Source organism: Lynx rufus, unplaced genomic scaffold (assembly GCF_022079265.1).
Source record: "Lynx rufus isolate CCGP_SWC_20201006 ecotype Redwood Valley unplaced genomic scaffold, mLynRuf1.p SCAF_13, whole genome shotgun sequence".
In the NCBI taxonomy this organism is placed as follows: Eukaryota; Metazoa; Chordata; class Mammalia; order Carnivora; family Felidae; genus Lynx; species Lynx rufus.
Window position 1 is genome coordinate 42,803,169 of NW_025814827.1, and position 26,015 is coordinate 42,829,183.

The 26,015-nt window shown below is 40.6% G+C and overlaps 1 protein-coding gene across 2 annotated transcripts; it reads right to left on the minus strand.

Annotated features, from left to right (window-relative positions):
* Nucleotides 1–4,468: 4,468 nt before the first annotated feature.
* On the minus strand, nt 4,469–25,358 carry TTC5 (tetratricopeptide repeat domain 5). Of its 2 annotated transcripts, none has more exons than XM_047075370.1 (10): nt 24,634–24,744; nt 21,094–21,226; nt 19,688–19,899; nt 18,900–19,050; nt 17,047–17,138; nt 13,972–14,028; nt 13,041–13,187; nt 11,968–12,182; nt 8,609–8,753; nt 4,469–5,863 (listed from the first exon to the last, which is right to left on the minus strand). In XM_047075370.1, the coding sequence occupies exons 1-10, from the start codon at nt 24,703–24,705 to the stop codon at nt 5,744–5,746; spliced, it is 1,344 nt and encodes a 447-aa protein (XP_046931326.1). In that variant the 5' UTR covers nt 24,706–24,744; the 3' UTR covers nt 4,469–5,743. The 2 variants fall into 2 exon arrangements, with proteins under 2 accessions (XP_046931326.1, XP_046931327.1); XM_047075371.1 differs by lacking the exon at nt 24,634–24,744 and adding an exon at nt 25,303–25,358 and having other exon boundaries at nt 4,470–5,863.
* Nucleotides 25,359–26,015: the final 657 nt, after the last annotated feature.

Below are 26,015 nucleotides of genomic sequence, written 5' to 3' on the forward strand. Positions count from 1 at the left end.
GACCTGTCAGAATGGCTAAAATTAATAACATAGGAAACAACAGATGTTGGTGAGGATGCAGAGAAAGAGGAACCCTCTTACACTACTGGTGGCAATGCATACTGGTGCAGCCACTCTGGAAACACTATGGAGGTTCCTCAAAAAGTTAAAAATAAAACTATCCCTACAATCCCACAATTGCAGTACTAGGTATTGACCCAAAGGATACAAGAATACTGATTTGAAGGGGCACATGTACCCTGATGTTTATAGCAGCATTATCAACAATAGCCAAACTATGGAGAGAGCCCAAATGTCTATCTACTGATGAATGGATAAAGATGTGGTGTATGTATGCATATACATACATATGAATATATATGTGTATGTATATATATGTATGCATGTATATGTATGTTTATATGTATGCATAACTCGGCCATAAAAAATAATGCAATCTTGACATTTGCAACAACATGGATGGACCTAGAGTATTATGCTAAGTGGAATAATGCAGTCAGAGAAAGGCAAATACCGTATGATGTCACTCATATGTGGAATTTAAGAAACAAAACAGATGAATATAGGGGAATAAAGGGGGAAAAAAAAGAGGGAGGCAAACCATAAGAGACTCTTAACTATAGAGAACAAATTAAGGGAGGGAAGTTGGGTGGTGGATAGGCTAAATGGGTGATGGGAATTAAGGCGGGCACTTGAGATGAGCAACATATATAGCATGTCAGTGATGAATCACTAAATTCTCCTGAAACCAATATTACACTATACGTTAACCAGAATTTTTTAAAATTTTTTAATGTATATTTATGTCTGAGAGATGAGCGGGGGAGGGGCAGAAAGAGAGAGGGAGACACAGAATCTGAAGCAGGCTCCAGGCTCTGACCTGTCTGCACAGAGCCCCACACAGGGCTCAAACTCACAAACGGCAAAATCATGACTTGAGCCGAAGTTGGATGCTCAACTGACTGAGTCATGCAGGCACCCCCTATGTTAACTAAAATTTAAATAAACACTTGAAACAACAACAAAAGCCAGGTGCTGATAACTTTATAAGCAAGTTTTACCAAGAAAAAGTTTTACCAAGAAAAAGATAAACTGATATAAAAAAAAACTTCAAATAATAATGTAGAAGAAACACTCTTTTTTTTTTTTTAATTTTTTTTTTCAACGTTTATTTATTTTTGGGACAGAGAGAGACAGAGCATGAACGGGGGAGGAGCAGAGAGAGAGGGAGACACAGAATCGGAAACAGGCTCCAGGCTCTGAGCCATCAGCCCAGAGCCTGACGCGGGGCTCGAACTCCCGGACCGCGAGATCGTGACCTGGCTGAAGTCGGACGCTTAACTGACTGCGCCACCCAGGCGCCCCAAGAAGAAACACTCTTTACTCATTGTATGAGGCTAGCATAACTCATATCAAAACCAGACTAGAATAGATTAATAAACTGTTTATTATGTGATTTTTACATACACCTGCTCTTAGATTCCACACTTGAGTGTTTATCATGAAAAGGTGTTAAATTTTATTTAATGCTTCTTCTGTATTTATTGAGGTGGCAAATAATTTTTCTCCTTTCATCTCCTTTAATCCTTTAATCCACCAATTTTAATCAACTTTAATGAACTTTAATCAACCAGGTGAGCCACGCGGTGCCCCAAAATATTCCCTTCGAGTATCAGAATAAGACAAAGATGCTTGCAATCATCACTTGTAGTCAGCATTCTAGAGGTCCTAACTAGTGCAGAAAAGGTAAAAGGATTGGAAAGGAAGAGATAAAACAGTTAATATTTGTACACAGAAAACCCACCAGAAGCATGAGAGATTATTAGGATGTGAGACTCTAAAAAGGTCACAGCTACAAAAATATATAGAACAGCCAATTGTATTTCTTCTATTCCCAGACACAGCAGAAGTAATTTTTAAAATTACACTATTTACAATAGCATTGGAAACTATGAAGTGCCTAGGAATAAATTTAATAAAAGATATATATAAGACTTTTCTGGAAAAAGTATATAATTATATTGAAAGACACTGAAGAAGTCTTAAATAAATCAAGAAAATTATGGATAAGAAGATTCAAAGTATAAAAAGATGTCTAGTCTTCCTAAATCGATCTATAAGTGGAATGCAATCCTAATCAAAATCCTAGAGGAGTTTTTTGTGAAAATTTACAAGCTAATTCTAAAATGTAAATGGGCTGCTTGCTCAGAACAACATTGAGGAGCTTCTCTGATCAGATACTGACTTCTTATAAAGCTATAAGATGATGTAATATGGGCATAGAAATAAACAAGTACATCAGAAAATATCAGAATAGAGACCTCAGAAACAAATAAAACAAAAAATATATAATACACATATTACATATATATGTAATATGGAGATATATATATATGTATATATATATATATATATATATATATATACACACACACACACACACACACACATACATACTTAGTTTAAGACAGGGCTTTAAAGATCAGTGGTTAAAAGATAGATTCCTTAATAAAAGACGCTGGGCCAATTAATTATTCATTAAGAAAAAAAGTATATAACTACACCACAACATAAAGAAATGTCATAATGAAAGAAAAAGATGAAAGCATAAAACAACAGAGGGGAAATATCTTTATGACTTCAGGACAGGAAAGGACTTCTTAAAACACAAACAGCACTGACCATAAAAGACTGCTAAATTCAGTAACACTGAAATTAAGATCTGTTAAACAAAAGATCCAGTACAGAGATTACAAAACAAAAGCAACCATTAGATGATGTTTGCAGCACATAAAATGACAAAAGATTAGTACGAAGATAAGTCCTACAAATAAATTTGAAACCCAGTAAAGAAGTGGTCAAAGACACAATAGTCCTTTCACTGTGAGAAATATTAGTAGCTCATAAATACACGAAAATATGCTCAAACCCATTTGTAGTGAGAGAAACGCAAGTTAAGGCCACGAGGGATATCCTTCAAACCTCCCAAATCTGTGGTCCCTAAAAAATAAGACAAATACGAAATACAGAAGAGAGTAAGGAGCATTAGGAAGACTCATCCACTGACTGTAGAGACATAAATTGGAATGGCCACTTTGGAAATGTTTGGTATTTCTCAAAAAAGTTGAGCATGTGTATATTCTGAGACCCAGCAATTCTGCCCTCATGCTAATACTCTGAACAGTGCTTCTCACACATTAGTGTGCATCAGAATCCCAGAGAGGGTTTGTTAAACACAGATTACTGGACTCTTCCCTGAGTTTCTAATTCATGGATTGGGGCTTAAGACTTTGCATTAAAAGAAGTTCCAGGTGGTCTTGATGCTGTTGGTCTGGGGACCACTCTTCTGAGAATCATTACTATAAAATAAACTCTTGGGGTGCCTGGGTGGCTCAGTCAGTTAAACCTCCGTCTGACTTTGGCTCAAGTCATGATCTCACAGTTCGTGATTTGGAGCCCCATGTCAAGCTCTGTGCCAACAGCTCAGAGACTTCCCTCTCCGCCCCTCCCCCACTCGCACTCTGTCTCTCGTTCAAAATAATATAAAAACATTAAAAAAATTTTTTTTAAAAGAAACTCTTGCACTTACTTATCAGGACACATGCAGGATATTAATAATGTACTTCCTTGATACAAACAAACCTAAACATCATTTAACAGAATAACTAAATTATGGTGTAATCAGTGAGATTATATAACTGTGAAAACAAATGCGATCATAGAAAGAACACAAGGGCTTCTAAGATACAAATTAATGTTCTAGTTTTGAAGCCAGGTGGACATTTTCAGATATTCTAATCACTCTTTAAACTGTACATACATGTTTTGCATATTCACTTGTCCATGTATTTCATCATAGAATCTTTTCTGCTTCACTCTACCACCTACTGGCCATTTTTCTACTGCCTGGCCCTACACAAAGTATGTCAAATCAGGACTTGAGTAAAAGGAAAATAGTTACCTGGTCTCATCTGTCTACTGACTCTAATGCACACACATTGCACCAGCCCCACTTTCTCCCCAGTTGCCCTCAACCACTTCTCAAGATATTTTACACCCTTTCAAGTTCCTGATTGCTCTTCCATGACTATAGGTCTCAAAATCAACACCCAGAACTGAACACAAAGCTCCACATGTGGTCTGACAGACACTGTATCAAGACCTCTTCTCCCTGGCTGCTACAGATTCATTGGTACAGACAAAACAGTTTTTGCAACCGTATCATATTGATTACTCATACTAACTTTATCTACTAAAATTCTCAGCAATTTTGGAGCAGCTGGGTGGTTCAGTCCACTAGGTGTTCGGCTCTTGATTTTGGCTGAGGTCATAATCTCACAGTTCATGGGTTTGAGACCCATGTTGGGTTTCATGCTGACAGCACAAAACCTGCTTGGGATTCTCCCTCCGTCTCTCTCTCTCTCTGCCCCTCCCCGACTCCCCCTCAGCCCACCCCCACCACTACTCATACACGCACAGACATGCGCTCTCTCAAAACAAAAATATACTTTAAAAAAATTCTCGATAATTTTTCATACATAATGCTAAAGATACACCTGGAAAGTTGTCCTCTTCAGACCAAAAGAATGGACTTCAAACTTTTATCTTAGATTCAGCCCTTGTAACATTCTTAGATAGATAGATGCTGATTTTATTACCCATTCTCTGAGGATTCCTCTATGCTTTAGATTCTTCATAGAATGAATGAGCCACCAATGATATTCAAGTCACTGATAAAGTTCAAAAGGACCGGACAAGTACAAAGACCTGAGCCAGATCACCAGAAGTCTTCCAAATTTATCTGTATCCATTAATGTACTCTCTGGTTACAGCCATCAGTTGGCTATTAATCCTCCTTCACATTTTCCCATTTTTCCTCAAGGGTATTAAGAGAAACTATTACAAAATGTATCACTAGAATCTAAAGAAATCACTAGAATCTGGCACTCTCTGGTCTTTCAGCCTAATAACACTATTCGAATAATATTGCTGCCATCTTGCACCACGAGGGCCACCCCCAAGGATGACAGAATGGGAGAATGGTTGGAAGCTGCTTCCCAGTGACTTTTTGTGGAGTTGCCATTCCTGCCTTGGGATACCTGTTGCCAGAAATCTTTTAACTGGAAGAGAAATAAACTATTTAGTGTAAAGAAAAAAAAAGGTGGGGGGGGGGATTACAATAATGGATTGAAGTGATCCTAAAACCAAAATCTAAGCTTGAAGAGAATGAAGCCAAACTATACAGTATTTTTTCTCCAAACAAATTTAATTCTGTTCCAGCCCCAAAGAAGGGGAAGGACCTAATGTTTAAAAATAAAATAAAAGTTGCAAAAAAAACAAGCCATTAAAAAATCAAGCCCCCTCCCTTAGCAATAAATACTGCAATGATATATACACATGAGGCTCAGGAAGGAGGCAAGAACGAAAACCGTGGGGACTCTGTCCCACGGCAAGATGCCAACACTTCTACCAATTCCATGCTCTTTGCCTAAAACACAGAAGAGCGATGAAAGAGGCAGGAGAGATTACACCAGGGAAGTGTGTGGCCAAAGAGAACTTGAACATGTGAACAGGAGAGAAAGACAAGACACAAAGTGTCCTACAGGGCAGGGGAAGGGAAAGTCATCATCTACAACATCCCCCCTTCCTGGCTGAGTCACTGGGTGGAGCTGGCCCAGCTGCTGACGGTCTTGAGCTTATCCTCTCGCCTCCGCTCCTTCTTCAGCATGCAAGTCAAGGACGGTCATTCGCACTGTGGCCGTGATGCCACTGTGGCAGCGGCCTGACTGCTGGAGCCCTGGGGCTTCCCGTTCACCACCAGCAGGAGGGGTGTCTCCACACGAATACTGCAAAAGGAATAGTCCTAGAAAAGACAGACAGACAGAGGTTCATTACAGATCCTAAGGTGGAAGCACAGGGATACACATCTGTGACTTTCTCCCTCTTCCTATCCCCTCAGTGTATACGCTCCTTCCCTTCGTCTCACGTCAAATAAATAAAGCTGAGTTTATTTTTATATATCCCCTAACAAAGGGGATATAATTTTCCCCAAGTTTTAATCTTCAGAAGGACAGTCTGGGGTAGGTAAGATGCCAGTAGTTTCACCACAAGAATGGGGCAAATCTCTGAAAAATGACAGGTGCCGCTGCTGCCTAACTAGAGGGTGCCACCAGCCTTCACAGAATCTGCCCATCCCAGTGTCTTTTGACAATGAAAACCAGACGCACACAGCCACCAGCGAGAAGCCTGAGAAACTCTTAGTCCCAGTGTTTGTAAGGCCCTAAATTAACTTGCCAAAGATAAATTCAAGTTAATTCTCCCTTCTTCCTCCCTATCAGGGGAAAAAACAGAATATGTTGTTTAGACATTCCAATAATAACAGAAAAGACAGCCCACTTTACCAGTTCAAATGTACTTTAGACCATAAAACATGCTGTTAAAACATCTTCATCCAAAAACTATTGTCCCACTGGGAGTTATGAAGGAGGCACTTTTAAGTCAAAGTGAAGACGTGAATTAAACAGTTCTCAAAAGTCAATTTTTTAAATATCCTAACAGGAATATGGGCGATGACAAAAAAAAATGCCAATTTATAAAAAGAATATAAACAGCCAATAAACTTGATAAAATGTCCAACCTCACCAATAATCAAGAAACCAAAGCAAAACAATACTGATGCTGTATTTTTTCATGTAAAATCAGCATTTAATTTTTCAAAAGTTTCTACCCAGAGTTGAAAAGAAAACTACAAAGAAGCAATTACATCTGCTGTTGGTATTAACTAGTCCCACATTCCAAAAAATAACTTGACAATATGAATCAAAAGTCTTAGAATTCTGCATACCTTCTGGAACCAGAATTCTACCTTAGAAATTCACTTAAGTAAATAATCATGGATATAGGCAGATATAAATTTTTTTTACTACAGTGCCTTTATAATTGGGAAAAATTAAAAATAATCTAGATCTGAGAGAAGTAAATTTTTTCTGTAGAGGGCCAAATAATAATTAATTTAGGCTTTGTGGGTCATATGGTCTCTGTCACAGAAGAAGTATTCAACTCTGACCCCATAGTGCAAAAAGCAACCACAGACAAGAGTAAACAAATAAGTGTGGCTCTGTTCCCAAACAAATTAACTTTTTGGACACTGAAATTTGAATTCCCTATAATTTTCATGTATCACCAGTTATTATTCTTCTTTCAATTTTTTCATTTAAAAATATAGAAACTGGGGAGCCTGGGTGCGTCAGTTAGTTAAGCATCTGACTTTGGCTCAGGTCATGATCTTGCAGTTTGTGAGTTCAAGACCCACATCGGGCTCTGCGCTGACAGCTCAGAACCTGGAGCCTGCTTCAGATTCTGTCTCCCTCTCTCTCTGCCCCTCCCCTGCTTCTGCTCTGTCTCTCACTCTCTCAAAAATAAATAAACATAAAAAAAAACAGATAAATAAAAATATAGAAACTATTCTTATATCACAGACTATACAAAACAGTCAGGGAGCCAGATTTGATCAATAGGCCAGTTTGCCAACCCCTGATCTAAATGGTGAAAAAGTGGTGAAACTGCTACTCTTGAAGATTTCTGTGTTTATTACATGAGCCAGTATAGGCAATAAACCTCTAAACCCAGCACCTAGCAGTCAGTTAAGGTGTTCAGGAAATGTTAACTGTCATCATCATCTTCATCACCTTTGTGTGTCAATTCAAAACAATGCTGTTAGAATATGTTAAACTGCAGGAAATGTTCACAAACATTGCATATAATATTCCACTCATTAAAAATATACATATGAATGTATATATATACACATACATATATGTATATAATATAAATAATATATATAAATAAATATATAAATATATAATTGTAAATATATGTTTATAAATATATATGTATATATACATATTTATGAAAAAAGACTGTAGGTATATATAAGAAACTAATATCTGAGTGATAATATTTCAGTCCATTTTTAAAAAAATTTTTTATAGAAATAATTGACATCTAACATGTATAAGTTTAAGGTGTAAACATGTTTATTTAATACATTTATATATTGGAATATGATGACCACCATGGTGTTAGGTAACACCCATCATGTCATACAGTTACCACTGCTTTTTTGTTGTGGGAGCAATTAAGATTTGTTCTCTTAGCAACTTTGAAGTATACAATACCATACTGTTGTCTGTAATCACTGTGCTGTGCATTAGCTCTCCAGGATTTATTTACCTACTAGTTCCAAGTCTGCACCCTTAAACAACATCACCCCAATTTGCCCACCACAACCCCAGCCACTGGTAACCACTATTCTATTGTTTTCATGAGTTCAGCTTTTTTAGATTCCATATATAAGTGTTATCATATAGTATTTTTCTCTGTCCAGTCCATTTTTTAAATTCTTATTTACCAGGAGGTTCCCTTTTTAGTAAAAAAAAGTATATACATCATATATGGAAATATGTGTGTATATCACATACACACACACACACACACACACACACACACATATATATATAAGCATTACCTTACGTATTTATTAAAAGAGATAAACTTGGTCCCACTTTCAGAGCCTATAAGCTGGGAAAAAATCCTGGCCATCACTCACTTTTCCTTTGTGCTGAATTCGGTGAAGCCGAAGATTGGGCTCAGGAATGGCTACGGAGTCCCCAATGAGCACTCCCCAACTCTGTACCATATTATACACCATCACTGCACAGCAAGGTCCATCTGAATCTACCAGGCCAAATGTACTGCCAGGTTAAGACAGGTTAAGGGAAGGGTGGGGAGGAAAGCAGGCAGGAAAGAAGAACAAAAACAGTGGTTTTAGAATACCAGCAAAATTAACAAATACTTTCTCAGTTAGTTACTTAGAAAACTTAAGACAGGTACCATCATCTACCATCTGAGTCCTCATTTGTCTTACATATGTAATATCTTTAAAGCATATGCACAGGACTCATCAGTCTGTCACTTGACCAAGAATTTGAGACATCTGCACACTGAGACCATTCAACAAATAATAATGAACCAGCTCAAAATGTTGCAGCTGTGACATTATTCCTGGTCTATCAATTTAACCATCACAACCTTCCAACTCTCTAACCACCATCACTGTCAATTTACTTCAGTCCCACAAACTTTCCCTGAATGCCTCTTATGCGTCAAGCTTTGTGCTTAGCAATAAGACACTGATCCAGCTATGAGTGAGTTTACAGTCAAGCAGGAGTCAGACAGTTAAACCATCACTTACAGGACAAATGTGACAGGTGCCAGAATAGTTTTTCCCTTGTGATGAGTTCAGTGAGGCCAAAGATTGGACAGTGGGAACCCAGAGGAGAAATGTTCAAAACTAGAAGGCAGGGAAGATTTCCTTGAGGAGGAGACCCTCAAACTGAATTGTAAAGGATGAAAAATTATCTGGGTTAAAAAAGGAAAACTACTCCTCAGTAGAAATAAAGGGACTCTCATTCCCTCTGAGGGAATGAGAACAGGGACTGACTGGGAGGGAACATGAGAAAACTTTCCGAGGTGCTGGTAATTACTGTTCTCTATCTTGACAGGTGTTTGGGTTACACAGCTGTACGTGTTAGTCAAAACTCAGCAAATGTACACTAAGATTTGTATACTTCATTCTACGTAAATTTTTACATAAAAAGAAGAAAACTATAAAAAAAAACAAACAAAACACCAAACTCTAGTTAATGACTATACGCTGGAGTATTCAGAGGAAAGTATATAGATCTCTACAATTTACTCTGAAATGTACCAAAATAAGATGGATCAATGGATAAATAAGCAGATAGATAGACATGTGATACACCAAGTATAGTAACATAGAAGAATACAGGTGGTTGGGTACACAGATATTCAATCTAAAATTCTTTCAATTTTGCTGTGTTTGAAAATTTGTATAATAAATGTTGGGGGGAAAATGTTATCTATATCAAGAAGCGGTAAAAGGATTACCCAGACAGACACAGAAACAGTGTGTAAAGGCACAGAGGCATAAAAATAGCTGTTCTGAAACCCACAAAATAATCCCGTGATGGTAACAAAAGGCACAAGTGGGAAAGTGACAGACAAGGAGTAAATTATGAAGGGTTTTTGCATGCTAAGCCAATCTAAGGAGTTCAAACTTTATCCTAAAAGTACCACAGCAGCAGTAAGGGATTTTAGATAAGAAATGGCGATGGTCGGTTTTGCATCTGGGAAATATTTCTCTGCACTGTGGAACACTAGAGGAAAACAAGGAGTCAGAAGATGTGTCTGGAGAAGCAATAAGGAGCTATATTAAGTCAGTAGAGATAGAAAGGTAGGGACCAAAAAACCCAAAACAAATGTATGGACTTGGTGAGCACCACAATGCAGGAGAATGGAGAATTCTAGAACAACTTCTAGAAGTCTTAAGAGACTGAGTAGAAGTGCTATCACCGATTGACAAGGAATGCAGGGAGGAGAAACAGTTTAGCGAGAAAGAGGAAGTGAGTAATTTTGAACCTACTGAGTTAGAGATTTCTGATTGGAGCCCAGAGGCAGTTGGATATAGGAATCCAAAACTTGGAAATGAGGCCTGGGCTGGAGATCCACCTGTGAGCATGGTGAAGGCAGCCAAAGCCTTGGGCTTATATGACATCACCAAAAGAGATGATCTATAATGAGATGGTGAAGAACTGGTACACATGCCATCACTTGACACACCTGAATTCATAGCCAACCTGCAATCAAGCCCAACATTCTCTTGGTGGATCCAATCAAAGCCTCAGAATCCTTCTACACAGTAACTTGGGCAGCTGCTGCCAAGTGATAAAAGTTAGCACCTACTTGCCATCCTGGTAAAGAGAGAAAAGAGAGTCCTCCTGGAACTTAACATTTAGAAGTTAAGAAAAAGAGAAACCAAGGAGTGACAAAATATTTGTTCTCAAGGCCCCCTAAAGTCCACCTTTGTCTGAATTTCCTTCTCATTCCTCTTAGCTCTAGGGTCTGCTCTAGTTAACAAAACTTTTCTCAACCACCTTCTTGCTCTTCAACCCATATGTCTCTAGAAAACACTATGGAGAAAGCTCGGGCATATTATGGGAAGTGTTTCGGTTTGGATGAAGCAGAAGGGATATGAAAGGGAATAAACAGTGAGAGATAAGACAGTGTTGTGGAAACACATAGTGGAAGCCAATGGACCAGACACTGGTGAGGCTAGAAAAAACAAATCCAGTAGAAAACAGAAAAAGGAAACCAGTCAACAAGGGATTAGGAAGTGAGTGAAGGACCAAGGACTGATGGCACAGACTAAACCCTAATTTTTCAAGGCTTAAAAATCTTCTAAGTAAGGGGTGCCTGGCTGGCTCAGTCAGTAGAGCATGCAACTCATGATCTTAGGGTTGTGAGTTCGAGCCCTGTGCTGTAGTGCAGAGAGAACTTAAAAAAATTAAACCTTTAAGAACATTTTTTTTCTAGGTGAATGTTCTTAACTCATATCCTCTACTAGACTGTGAGCACCTTCATTTGGATCCTTTACATTTCACTCCCCACCACACATATACCAGATGCTCAATAAATATTTGTTAAATAATATCTGAGACAATATCCCCATCAGGCCTTAAAGTCTAACTCAAAGCTAAACCTAAGTCCAAACAGGACTGAAAATTTTTCCTCCTTTAACTTCTATGATCATGAAAACACAAAGAGGCAGGAGAATTTCAAGGTTTCCTTCTGTCTTCTAAAAACACAGCAGTTCAATTTCAGCTATGGATGTAGGAATCCACAGAGCATCAAGCTCAGAGAAAAAAATGGGTGATGACAAAATCTACAGAGAGACTGTTAGATATCACCTCAACACTCATGAGACAGTCACAGAGGGAAGCAGAACTCACTAATCTGTGACCACAAACAATGTCCTCAAATGTCAAAGAAAGGCCAAGTGAGACCAATTCAAAAGAATGAAAAAAAGGAAAGGGAAAACAAACTCACAAGGGGACTTTCTCCTCTGTGGTGAGGCTGAATACCACCTTTCCTAGGACCACAGCACCACTGTTCACACCGGGTTGTAGTGCACTCAGGGGCTTGAGCTCCAGGGTCAACTTCTGCCCGGAGGCTGACTGGTAGCGCCCATCACCACAAGGGCCTAGATGGGTCGGGCGCAAGCTTCCCAGCATGCTCTGCAACTTTTTGGTCTTCACCTTTCCCTGCAAAAAAAAAAAAAAAAAAATCGAAAAGAATGAAATCTTGCCATTTGCAACAACATAGATGGAACTACAGTATATTACGCTAAGCAGAATTAGTCCATCAGAGAAAGACCACATGATTTCACCGATATATGGATTTTAAGAAACAAAACAGATGAACATAGGGGAAGGGAACCAAGAATAAGAAAAACAGAGAGGGAGACAAACCATAAGAGACTCTTAAATACAGAGAACAAACTGAAGGTTGATGGCGGGGAGGTGGGTGATGGGCTAAGTAGGTGATGGGCATCAAGGAGGGCACTTGTTAGGATGAGCACTGGTTGTTATATGTAAGTGATGAAGCACTAAATCCTATTCCTAAAATCATTATTACACTATATGTTAACTAACTTGGGCTTAAATTAAAAAAAAAAAAAAAAAAAAGGATGGGGCACCTGGGTGGCTCAGTCAGTTAAGCATCCACTTCGGCTCAAGTCAGGATCCCACAGGTTTGTGGGTTCAAGCCCCAAGTCAGCTGCGCTGACAGCTCAAAGCCTGGAACCTGCTTCGGATTCTGTGTCTCCCTCTCTCTCTGCCTCTCCCCTGTTCATACTCTGTCTCTGTCTCTCTCCCTCAAAAATAAACACTTAAAAAAATCTTTTTTTAGAAACTTAAAAAAAATTTTTTTTTAATTTACAAAACAGGAAAAATAGATAAGAAGCTGGAAGCTAGTCTGCTCCCTTTGCAAACCTATTCCTACTCCCACCTACCCACTTCTACAGGTAGCGTCACTACTACTGAAGCCTAGTCTTTTCTTATTTTATTTGATCCACAGGGTCAGGAGGATAAAAGTACGATTTGGCCTTTTGACAACTTTACCTTGCTCTCAAGGAGACTGGTTAATCTATTCAGGAATTCCAGAAGTTGTTGCTCTCGTTGCCGGGGCTCTGGCCATGCAGGGTCCAGTGCTGCAGCCCGAGAGAAGCCCTCCAGGGCCTCCCCATAATTCTCTTCGTATTTATGTAACTGCACAAGAAGTAACCAAAAACCTCCCAATTATATGTATATTTAACACAAACTACACCGAGGGGAGTAATGGCACAATGCACTAGCAATCTACGGAAATAAACTGTTTCCGGGGCGCCTGGGTGGCTCAGTTGATTAAGCATCCAAATTTGGCTCAGGTCATGATCTCACAGTTCATGGGTTTGAGCCCCACATCGGGCTGTCTGCTGTCAGTGCAGAGCCTGCTTTGGATCCTCTGTCTCCCTCTCTCACTCTCTGCCCCTCCCTGGCTGAAGGAAGGAAGGAAGGAAGGAAGGAAGGAAGGAAGGAAGGAAGGAAGGAAGGAAGGAAGAAACTGTTTCCCTTCTGCCAGTTGTTCTCCTGCTCTACAATGAACAATCTGAATAAACAGCAATGCTTTCCGTCCTTTATCCTGGCTAAGGTGATCACGAACCCCAAAGATGGCATCCCTTCAAAGAAGCAAACTTCCAAATTCTAAAACAGCTAAGCTGCAGATAGTGGGTCATTCTATTTGTATACTTATAATGAACATTTCAGAAAAGTCTTCTAAACTGTCCTCCCATCCTCTATGTACCCCTCCCACTGCCTTGGACCCTTCTCCTTTCCCACCAGACACTCCATCAGACACTGAAGTCAAACTGAGCCAGCTCTTCCTGGAAACAATTTGGCTCTCTTCTCAAAGTTTGTACTCAACCTTGTCCCTGTGAATATCCAGTTATCCTCCCAGGCTAAGACCCAGATGTCACTGTTTTGACTCAGGTGATCACTACCCCACTCGTCTTACCGTTGCCCTGTTCAGATGAAGATCAGGATTGCTGCAAGCCATCCTGTCAACTTTCTCCTACAGTGAGAGAGAAAGACAATCAGTGGATCCTATCTCACTCTTAAGGATGGTCAACATGCCCTAGACCTCTTCCTTGTCAAAATGTTACCTACACCCACCTTTTTATAGAGTAACTGCTTGAGTGGTATATTACTCAGTCCCTGACACCTCAGTGATGTAATGGTTTTTATGTGTACATGAAATATTAAAATATGATTATAGTTTATCCATGCAATAGTATACAGATAAAATAAATGTGTAAAAGCATTCTGATAAAAAAAATTTTTAATAGTGAGATAATGGTATAAATGAGGAAAGCCTAGAAAAGAAATTTCACTTATTTAAAGCATTTCCTCTGCCCACAAGCCCAGCTCCAAATACTGGCAGAATCATGTTTCTACATTCAAGCCCCCTTAAAGCATCCATTGAAAGTCAAATTCTGGGGGCGCCTGGGTAGCTCAGTCGGTTGGGCGTCCAACTTCAGCTCAGGTCTTAATCTCACAATTCATGGGTTCGAGCCCCTGTACTGGGCTATCTGCTGTCACCACAGAGCTGGTTTTGGATCTTCTGACCCCTCTCTTTGCCCCTCGCCTGCTCACACACTCACTCACTCTCTCTCTTTCAAAAATAAACATTTTTTTAAAAATTATTAAGAAAAAAAAGAAAGTCAAATTCTGAATCTCTAATTTAAATAGATGGCCAGAAATTATGGAAAGAGCCCAAATGTCCAAATGATTAAGAAGATGTGGTGTATATATACATAATGGGATACTACTCAGTGATCAAAAAGAATGAAATCTTGCCATTTGCAACAATGTGGATAGAACTAGAGTGTATTATGCTAAGTGAAATAAGCCAAAGAAAGATCTCATATGATTTCACTCATATGTGGAATTAAAGAAACAAAACAGATGAACATAGGGGAAGGGAACCAAAAACAAGATAAAAATAGAGAGGGAGGCAAACCATAAGAGACCTTTAAATACAGAGAACAAACTGAGGGTTGCTGTAAGGGAGGTGAGTATAGGGATGGGCTAAATGGGTGATGGGCATTAAGGAGAGCACTTGTTGGGATGAGCACTGGGTGTTATATGTAAGTGAAGAATCATTGGGCTCTATTCCTGAAACCAATACTACACTGTATGTTAACTAACTTGAATTTAAAGAAATTAAAAGAAAAAAATGATAAAAAAAAGAATGAAGAAATGAATACATACATACATACATACATACATACATACGTTGATGGCCAGAAACCACATGCAAGTGCAGACAGATGTGCTGTGAAGAAACTGCTATGTTCCTGGCTATATTCGTTGTATTTTTCTAATTATGTTCATTGCCTAGCACATTACAAAAGTACAAACACATGAATTAAAATTGTTTAAATGGTTGGGTGTGCCTGGGTGGCTCAGTTGGTTAAGTGTCTGACTTCAGCTCAGGTCATGATCTTGCAGTTCGTGAGTTTAAGCCCCACATGGGCTCTGTGCTGACAGCTCGGAGCCTGGAGCCTGCTTCAGATTCTGTGTCTCCCTCTCTCTCTGCCCCTCTCCCACTCGTACTCTGTCTCTCTGTCTCTCTCAAAAATAAATACACATTAAAAAAATTTTTTTTAATTGTTTAAATGGTTGGCTCAAATATGTCTATGGTTGGGTAACAACATTAAGAGTTAAAAGCAACAATTTAGCAGAAGCCAAATATAAAATTTTTTAAAACTACACTATTATTATTTTTTAAAATGTAAACACTCACCAAAGTAAGAAATCAGACTAAAATATAATTCCTCTGCCTTAAAGCTCCCTGATTGAAAAAAGGCCAGTCCCTAAACTACAAACATGAATATAAGGTAGGTGCATTCTTTATTCTGCCACACAGAACAAAGTAAGTAATGGTAAATTAAAAAGCAAAGGTCTATGTCAAGAGAAGCAAGAAAGCAAAAAAAAGAAAAGTGTATAGGAGGCCTAAATCAAAAGTGCTCAGAAGGCCAATGTGAAGCATCTAATAATAAGTGGCCAGGCTCTCACACCTGAGGGAAACCCCCAAGTAAGTGGCTATTGATATAAAAACAGCCTGAAAGCCTAAGCAAAGCAGGAGCTCCAGTGGATTAATCCCAAGGAAATGACTGCAGAATGGGGTATATGCTGTTTTCTATTGTAGCCTGTGGGAAATCCAGAGCCACAGTATCTCATGGTTAATCTAGGGAGAGCACTTAATTTATACTTAAGTATTAGTGCTTTCATTTTTCTTTAAAAATGTACACAAATATTAATAAGCCTTACTTTAAATTTTTTTAATGTTTGTTTATTTTTGAGAGAGAAAGAGTGCGAGTGGAGGAGGTGCAGAGAGAGGGAGACACAGAATCTGAAGCAGGCTCCAGGCTCTGAGCTGTCGTTAGGTACAGAGCCCGACACAGGGCTCAAACCCACAAGTGGGGAGATAATGACCTGAGTCAAAGTTGGATGTTTAACCAACTGGGCCCCCCAGGCACCCCAATAAGCATTATTTTAATACAGACTTTTTCCCCACTACAAAAGATGAACATGTTGGGATGGGCTCTGCGATTGGTTATACATGCCTACAGGAAACCTGGATAGTTCAAAGAGCTGTCTAGCAGTGAGGCACCCTTACAGGCTGTTGCTAATACTCAAGTTATAAGAAGATATAGGGGTGCCTGGGTGGCTCAGTCAGTTGAGTGTCTGACTCTTGATTTTGGCTCAGGTCATGATCTTCTGGTTTGTGAGTTTGATCCCCACATTGGGGGGCTCTGTGCTGATAGCATGGAGCTTTGCTTGGGATTCTCTCACTCTCCCTCTCTCTCTGCCCCTCCCCTGTTTGCTCTCTATCTCTCTCTCAAAATAAATAAAAACAAACTTAAAAAAAAATTAAGAAGAAATAAGTCACCCCTGCATACACAGCTTTGCAAAACCACACACACTGAACGCCACTAATGACCGCCCATGCTGCTTGCTAAAGAGCCACATGGAAACTGCTGTTCCTACCTCTATTCATCTGGCCGGGGTGACCATAAATACTTACTGCTTGGGCATAGGCACTGAGGGCTTGCTGGGAGATCTTAGGGTTCTGGCCAGTATTGAAGTAAAGAGAAAGATATGCATTCCCCAGAATATCTGAAAGAGAAACAAAGGGTTTCCGGCTCCTTGTGTAAGGGGCTTGGAAGTTACCACTCCATCCTGACAGACTGAAAAATCCTCAACTCTTCTTGGATCCAGAAGACAGGGAACGACACAGGGCAAACCACTGCCCCTAAAACTGGAGAGAGTCAGGCGAACACAGGGAGTGACCAGGGCAGACACTCACGAGCTGCAGGACCCGGTGCTGAGGTAGGCACACCTGAACTGTAACTGACAAAGTGCTGGAGGTTCAGCGTGGACAAGTCTGGGAGCAAGAAACTCCAGGGGTCCCTGTGGGGCAATAAACTTAGAAATTCCCCGGGCTTACACCAATAGGTTAACAAGGCGTAAAGAATTACAAAGCCATAGGATGTTCACACCCAAGTTTCGGTAAACAAGATTAGATAAATAAGTATAGAGAGGGCGGGACGAAGGCCCCAATACAGAACACAGGTCTATGAAATAACCAAGATTAGATATTCAGGGCAGAAGCGCCCCCCAATTTAGTACTACAGCAGAAAGCTGCTTTCACAGGAGGGAAGGATCAAGTTAGATCAACAGGTAACTAGAGCTATAGACTGCTGCCTGCCTGTGGGTGAAGCTGCCCAGAGCGGAGCTGATTAGCAAAAGAAAAAGGTGCCTTGTTAACCCTGAGGTTACTTGCTCTATCTGTCTCATCCCCTAGGCTACCTAAGATAAACAGAGGTGCTCCCTCCCGTCTGCTGTATACAACCTTCCATTCGGTGCCAGGATTTTGTTTTATATTAACCCAAACCCCTAACCCCGAATATCTTCAAGACCCCCTTTCCCTCACGTCCATGAGTTAATGTTCACACACAGACTGTCTCTTTGTGCACGTCCATCACCATGTTTGTAAGCCTTCTGATCCTAATAAAAACGGGGCAAAGACCCTTATACTGGGCTATTGTCTTTTCCCAGACATTAGCCATCTCTCACTTTTAATCCTGCGTCCCATTTTCTCGCCAGACAAAAAAGAATTTCAGACTTAAGAGTCTATGACAGGTCCAGGTCATAAGGAGGCCCCCACAATACTGTGAGATTTACCTCCAGAAGCTTCAACCAGCCAGATTCCCCCAGCAAGTATCAGAGAAAAATCCCCTCATACTTCCAGCAAGCAGAAGGGGAGAAAGAACTGTTCTGAACTACGCCAGAGATCCCTGTTCTTAACAAGGTCTGCCCTCGGCAGAAACTATCTAACCAGAGCCTAACTGATCTGAGGAAGAAAAATATCCACCTGGCTCTATCCTTGTACCTAGGAGAGGTGAAACACCCACTTCCAGCCCACTCCAGCCATCCTGCCCCTCCTAAGCAGAGAAAAAACTGAGATACATAGTGATGAATCATCTCAGAGCCCAGGTTCAAGATATAACTTATTCTGGTCACCCTCAAGAGTCTATTTGAAAGGTCCCACATCTGAAAAAATCCAGTGATAACACTATATTTAGTATACCCCAAATTCCACTGAGATAAAGAGGCAAACATAGACCCAAAGGAGAAACTTGAACAGACTGCACAAAAATCCTGCCTTGCTTATGTGCAAATAAGCGTCCTCTCTTGGATGAAACGATCCAAGAGTTCCTAGAATAGTGGCTCATCAAAATACCTTTCCGGCTTCTTCAAAACAAAGACACTTAGAACCAGACTCAACAGTTGGGCTCCAGATGATTGTGGAGTGTAGCCATACTGAAAACCACTGCTCTAGAAACTTGGAGACCTTTTTCTTTTGAGAGCACTCACACCAGGAACGGCCATCATGGACATCCATCTGCACGGCCAGCTTAGCCTGTCGGACACTGTCCATTACATGACGAGAATGTTCATCTCCAGTGTCAGTCCGCAGCTGGCGAAGCACCATGGACAGGTTTTGAAGGGAGACTTTGTTCTTGCACTGCAAATGGAGAAGACATATACTCACCCTTCCTGATTCTATTTCCCCTTTCTAGACCTATGCATCTTAATCTTCTTTTTTTTTTTTTTTTTTAATTTTTTTTTTTTTTTCAACGTTTATCCATTCTGGGACAGAGAGAGACAGAGCACGAACTGGGGAGGGGCAGAGAGAGAGGGAGACACAGAATCGGAAACAGGCTCCAGGCTCTGAGCCATCAGCCCAGAGCCCGACGCGGGGCTCGAACTCCCGGACCGCGAAATCGTGACCTGGCTGAAGTCGGACGCTTAACCGACTGCGCCACCCAGGCGCCCCTGCATCTTAATCTTCTAAATCTAATTTTTCATCTTAATTCTTACGGCCGTCTATATCTTAGACCCCTATCTACAAGGATCAACTTGGTTGTTAATCTTTCTTCACCTCTCATCTATCCCTGAACCTGATCCCATCATCTTCTTTTCTCAGTCCCTGGCCCTATTTTCCTCATCCAGGTCTGCTCCGACTCTCCCTCCCCTCTGATTTCATTCTCCTAGTTCCAGTATAGTTCTATTCTGGTATTCATATCCTAGGGAAATTCATAGAACCAAAACAATCTCATCTTTCCCATCTGTGTTTTCCAAGAGTATAATAGACGGCTCACATGGGTGAGGGCTCCAGAGAAGCAGGTGTGGGCAGACGCAATATCCCCTTTTTTCCAGTACACCTCACCCAGCTGGTTCCAGGCTTCCACCAGCTTGGGCTCCAGCTTCACAGCCTTGGACAGAAGTTCCTCAGCCTTAGGGCTATAGTCAGGAGTCACATTCAGTGCCTTCCCAGTCAGCATCAGAACCTGGGCCTTGCCCTGGGCAGAACCTAGGTGGAAGGGGAAAAAGATAAAGGCAATTGGAAAAACTGAGGCAATCTTACAGATAAGACCAGGACACTTTCTCTCAAGAAATAACCTCAGGTCAGCCCTAGAAATGAAACAGTTGAAGAAAATCTGTATGAACAAACCACTTATTGAAAGCCTACCATATGCAGAGTACTGTGTTAGGTAATGGGGTAACAAAGAAAGCATTATCCCTACCCTGGAGGGGCTTATTGCCCCTCTGGTAGAGAGCCATAGAGAGAACAAAGCATATTCGTGGAAAATTAAAACAACAATGAAAAGGGGCATATGGCATATCCCAATGAATGAGCTTTAAAAAGTGAAAAGGAGAAAACTATGTAAACCAAGACAGAGAGGCAGAAACCCCTGTGGCATGTTCAAGGAAGAATTGATAGTCCAACCCAAAAGAAACAGAAAGTTCCTCTGTAAGTAAGTAGGCAGAGAGAAGAGTAGAAGAAAACAAACAGAAATGGTCAGACAATAGAGACTTGAATACCATTTTAATTCATACCAAATTAAGGTGTTGAGACTTTAACCAGTCAGCAGCAGGAATCTTTGAATACACTTGAGCAAAGAGGCAAACAAAAGGATAAGACTAAATGCAGGAAGAAATATTTAGAAAGATAATGGCATGATCATTATATAAAAAATTTGGAAGTAAAGAAAATTAGAAGCAGAAAGGTCAATTAAGAAGAACAGTCTCAGAAAAAAATATGTTCTTTTATTTTATGGCATTCGCTATAATCAAACTTTGGAAAACATTGTCTAGAGGACCGGTAGGCTGCCATCCTACACAGTGGCCCTTAGAAGAAATATTCTGTTGGGGCGCCTGGGTGGCTCAGTCAGTTAGGCATCCGACTTCGGCTCAAGTCATGATCTCATAGTTCATGGGTTTGAGCCCCGCATTGGGCTCTGTGCTGACAGCTCAGAGCCTGGAGCCTGCTTCAGATTCTGTGTCTCCCCCTCTCTCTGCCCCTCACCTGCTTGCTCACTTGCTCTTTCTCTCAAAAAAAATTTTTTTTTGAAAAAAAATTTTTTTTTAAAAAGAAGAAATATTCTGTTGTACCATCCTGCAACAGCCACAAACAATATAGCAGAGTTTAGAAAGAGAGAGCAAAACTCTGCCGCACGTTAGTTAGCCTCCCGCAGGGGGCTCCATGCTCTTTTGCGACTCGTACCCACTACTTCCTCCATCTGCTGCAGGGTCTTCTCCATCTCTTCCCGCACATCCTGTTGCTTCCTTCCAGCATCCTCCACACCATGTGTCTCGAAATAGCACTCTCGAAACGAATAGAGCTGATCCACCAGTTCCTAGGAAGTGTAAAAAGGGTACCATTAAGAGGAGAGAAGACCATACTCTGGTTTCTCTTCAGATCATGTAAATCTTTCACCTTTTACTCAAGATTTCTGTGGAAAAGAGGAGCAAACAGCAGACAAGGAAATTTGAGACTGGCTGGCCATACCAGTTGGGGGCTAGAATTACTGATTCTCTATCTCACTAGGAATGACACAAGAGGCAGGCGGACAGGTCTACCAAAATGCACAGGTCATGAAGAAAAGTAGCCACTGTCCCAGGACCACTCTGGTAAAGTTCCGTGCCAGTCTGTGCACCATGATGACAGCTGTCTCTCTCCCAGCCCCAGCAGGGCTTTCAGTATGGCTAAGCACTTCATATACCATAGTCAAGAGGAGGGAAACACTTTGCAACTTGAGATAAAACAAAAAGTTAATAAGATAATCCAATATGTGACTGGCCTCCAGAGTATAAAACTTTGAAATTTCCCCTGAAAACTGGACTTCCTGACAAAAGTAACCTGCTCTCTGATTTTTCCTATGCTGGTATCTGAAAATATATGACCTTTGTGAATATGATAAACATGTGAGAGCCACTGTTTTCCACAACAAACAGACCGATTTAAGTTTGAGAACCTTGGTGTTTTTCCAGCATTTTGTTTCTTCAAATACTCCTATTTTTGTTTGTTTGTTTTGTTCTGTTTTGTTTTTGTCAAGTCACCTTCTGGCTCTCTTGTATTCTTCCCAAGTAAATGTTCCCTTTCCTATTTTAAATACCTCTGTCTCTGAGTCTTCCTGGGACACCAAAGCTTTTCCATTACCTGTTCTTTCCTGAAAATGAACAGCAGCAGAAATATATAACACAACTCACAACACATCTGTCACATCTTAACTACCTCCACAACTAAATACATCTACCTATCTCCATCCCACTAGTAATATCCTGGACTAAATAAGCACCATTACTTGCCTGGACTATTGCAATAGTTTCTTACCTGGTCATCTTGTTTCTATTCTCTCCTATTCTCCTCATTATAGTCGGAATGACCTTACAAATATATACATCATCTCACAAACTCTCAGTTTTCCACGGTAGAATAAAATCGAACTCCTAACCACAGCTGAGAAGACTGTACAATCTGACTTCACACTACTCACCCTGCTACAAACTTCACTTCTCACTCTCCCCTCTACAATACTCAAGCCACATTGGCTTTCAGGGAGTTCTTCAGATTCAGCAAGCTCAGTCCCACGATGGGAGCCTTATACATGTTGTTCCCCCTGCCTGGACATTCTTCCACCAGATCTCTGCATGACTCATTCTTCATCATCATTTAGATCTCAGTTCAATATCAACTTCTCAGAGAGGCTTTCCATGACTCCTCAAACTAAAGTAACCACTTCCACTTTCGCCCACTGTTAAATCACACTCTTATTTTTCTCCATTGTACTTATCAGTTGAAATTATGTGGCCTATACATTAGCGGTCTATGTCTGTCTCCACCACTAGAATGTAAGCTCCATGATGGGAGGGTCTTAATCTCCTGTCTCCCATGTTCAGAACTATACATAAGCACTCCAACAGGATTTGGGACATGATAGGCCCTCATTAAAAATGTTGACTTAGGGGCGCCTGGGTGGCGCAGTCGGTTAAGCGTCCGACTTCAGCCAGGTCACGATCTCGCGGTCCGTGAGTTCGAGCCCCGCGTCGGGCTCTGGGCTGATGGCTCGGAGCCTGGAGCCTGTTTCCGATTCTGTGTCTCCCTCTCTCTCTGCCCCTCCCCCGTTCATGCTCTGTCTCTCTCTGTCCCAAAAATAAATAAAAACGTTGAAAAAAAAAATTAAAAAAAAAAAATGTTGACTGAGGTGCGCCTGGGTGGCTCAGTTGGTTAAGTGTCTGATTTTGGCTCAGGTCATGATCTCATGGTTCATGAGTTCGAGCCCCATATTGGATTCTCTGCTGTCAGCACAGAGCGTGCTTCGAATCCTCTCCCCTTCTGTCTGCCCCTCTCCCACTTGTGCTCTCTCTCAAAAATAAACACTTTAAAAAAAAAATGTTGACTTAATGGTTTAATGAATCATCCCTGTCTCTAACCAACAGGTTATGTGCTGTACTTAACTTAAAACCCCACCCAGAGCAAAGAGAATGGACAGTATCCTCTGTAGTAGCGATATTTTTCAAATTTTATTGTGTGCACTATTTTCAGGACACAGCCCACAGATTCTGGTTTTAGAAGTTTTCGCAGAACTCAAATCACCTATTAACAAGCACTTTAGATGGCTGAAATGAAAATGGTCTATAAAACACACTTTGAAAAATATCCTTTTGTTACATTCCTTTTTCCCTTTTTAGGCAGAAATCAAAATGTACCACCATTCCCATAAATAGTAACATCACTATCTTTTTCCTCTCCTCTACTCCATTCCCCCTCATTCCATTCCTGCACCACTCCTGCCCACCTACCCCAAGGTACTCCCAGCATACATGCTTAGCCCATCTACGACAAATGAGCCCAGGAAAAGACAGTTCTCAGCAAAACTTACAATACAATTCCTTTTGTCCTGCAATCAGCATGGCTGCCAATTAGGAATTTTAATTAGAGAGGGTCTCATTGTCTCATTCTAGCTGTGAAAGCAAATATGCATGAAATTGTTTAGTTTTGTTGTTTTGTTTTGCTGCAGTAAACACTTTTTTAATGTTTATTTATTCATTTTGAGAGACAGAGAGCACATGCAAGCAGGGGAGGGGCAGAGAGAGGGAGACAGAGAGAATCCCAAGCAGGATCTGTGCTGTCAGCCCAGAGCTCAACGCGGGGCTCGATCTCACCAACTGTGAGATCATGACCTGAGCCAAAATCAAGAGTCAGTCGCTAAACCAACTAAGCCACTCAGCTGCCCCACTGCAGTGAACATTTTTAATAACTTTTTGTCTCGTGGAAAAATCAATATATGTAAGGTGCTAAAATTCAAGTATGTACATGTAAAAAATACAAAGTAAGAAATTCCTCATAATCACTCCGAACAACCTCAGGGATAACTACTGTTTAGTATACCTCTTCAGACTTTTTTCTAGTCATATCCAAATACATATATACAACGTCTCTAATATGGAGCCAGTATTGATAATCTCTGATTTCAGCAAGTCACGACAGGGAATGAAAATAAATTAATCCAAGTCAACTGGAAGTAAAATAAAGCTCACACTCTAAAAAATGTTATTTTAATAGGCTCAAGAAACAAATAAATGTCACCAATGTTTAAACTTTTTTGCATTACAAGCCTTTAGTCAGGGTATAAGCCTGTCACAGGTCTAATGTTTAAATTTCAGGCTGTCTTAGAACACAAAGAACTGAGTTTCTGAGTTTTAAGGAAAATATTGGGTCATGGAAATAAGGTAAAGAAGTAACCAGTTAGCTCATACCTACCAAGTACAAAAGACTAGCCCTCCTCACAACTGCAGTCAACTGTGAACTGGGTGGAGTATGGACCCTCTGCATCAGACCCCAAACTGGAATAGCAAGTGTGCAAAAGAATCAAAACCGTGCAGTCCTGAGAGGAGTAACCAGGATACAAGGGGTGCAAGCTATTACTGTGCTTGTTGCCAATTTCAAAGCAGGTAAGTAGTAAAGAAATGGCCAATTTCAAAGCAGAGAAGTAGTAAAGAAATGGCCTTTGTGGGAATGAAAACAATACATGATAATAGCTCCTGCAGATCTGCTACATACATGTGTATACTATCTGTTATGGGTGAATCGGAAAAACAAAACAAAACAAAACTCCGTAAGAACGTTGAAGAATAAATTTAGAAGCGCAAGAATAAACTTAGGAGCAACAAATCCTCTTCCAAACAGGAGTGAAGTTGAGTGCAGGCAGGTCAGCAGCAGAAGGTCCCAACACCCCGCTGCGCCCCTTCCGTAACAGGGGAGGCTCCCCTCTCCGCCAGCGGGCGAACCCTCAGGAGTTGTTATAGTAACCTCACTAACACTCGCAGCGTCCTGCATGCGCCAAGTAATTCGCTGGTAATATATAAACTGGACTCCCCCCTTCTTCCCGAGTAACAAAAGCACATATAGATTTTAACCTATGACTCCCACCTGCAATTTCTGCAAGATCTGCTTGACTTCCTCGTCTTCATCAGCCATCATTTCCCAGCCAGTCTCGGCTTCTCCGCCCCCAACTTTGTAACCACAGAGACTCAGGCCCACCCCCATCGTGGAGCCAGAGCGACATCTAGGGCACTGGAGGCTTACCTGCACCTGAGTAGAGCTGGTTGGTTTGGGTTTTACATGTACCCAAACATTATTTTTAATTTTAAAAAAAATGGACAAATTATACATTTGACAAATCACAACGGTAATTTACGATTTCAGGGGAAAAAAATTCTCCAGTTTTCTTATGAGAATCACTATAAAGTTATAATGTAAACACATTTCTCAATGTGAAAAGGCATAACATTTCCTTTATAGATAACGTGTCACTTATCTATCATGTAATATCAAATGCACCTGTAATGCCTTAAAGTAAATATGATTCTTTTGAGCAAAAGGAGCCAAATCAAAGACATCATTAAGGAAAAACATGCATACGAGACTGAATTCTATGGAGGACAGAGGCCATTATTTTACTTATTTTTAATTTTTTTATGTTTATCTTTGAGAGAGAGGTGGGGGAGGGGCAGAGAGACAGAATCTGAAGCAGGCTCCAGGCTCTGAGCTGTGAGCACAGGGCCCCATGCGGGGCTGGAACTCACAAACCCCAAGAGCATGCCCTGAGCCACCCAGGTGCCCCTATTTTACATATTTTTAAA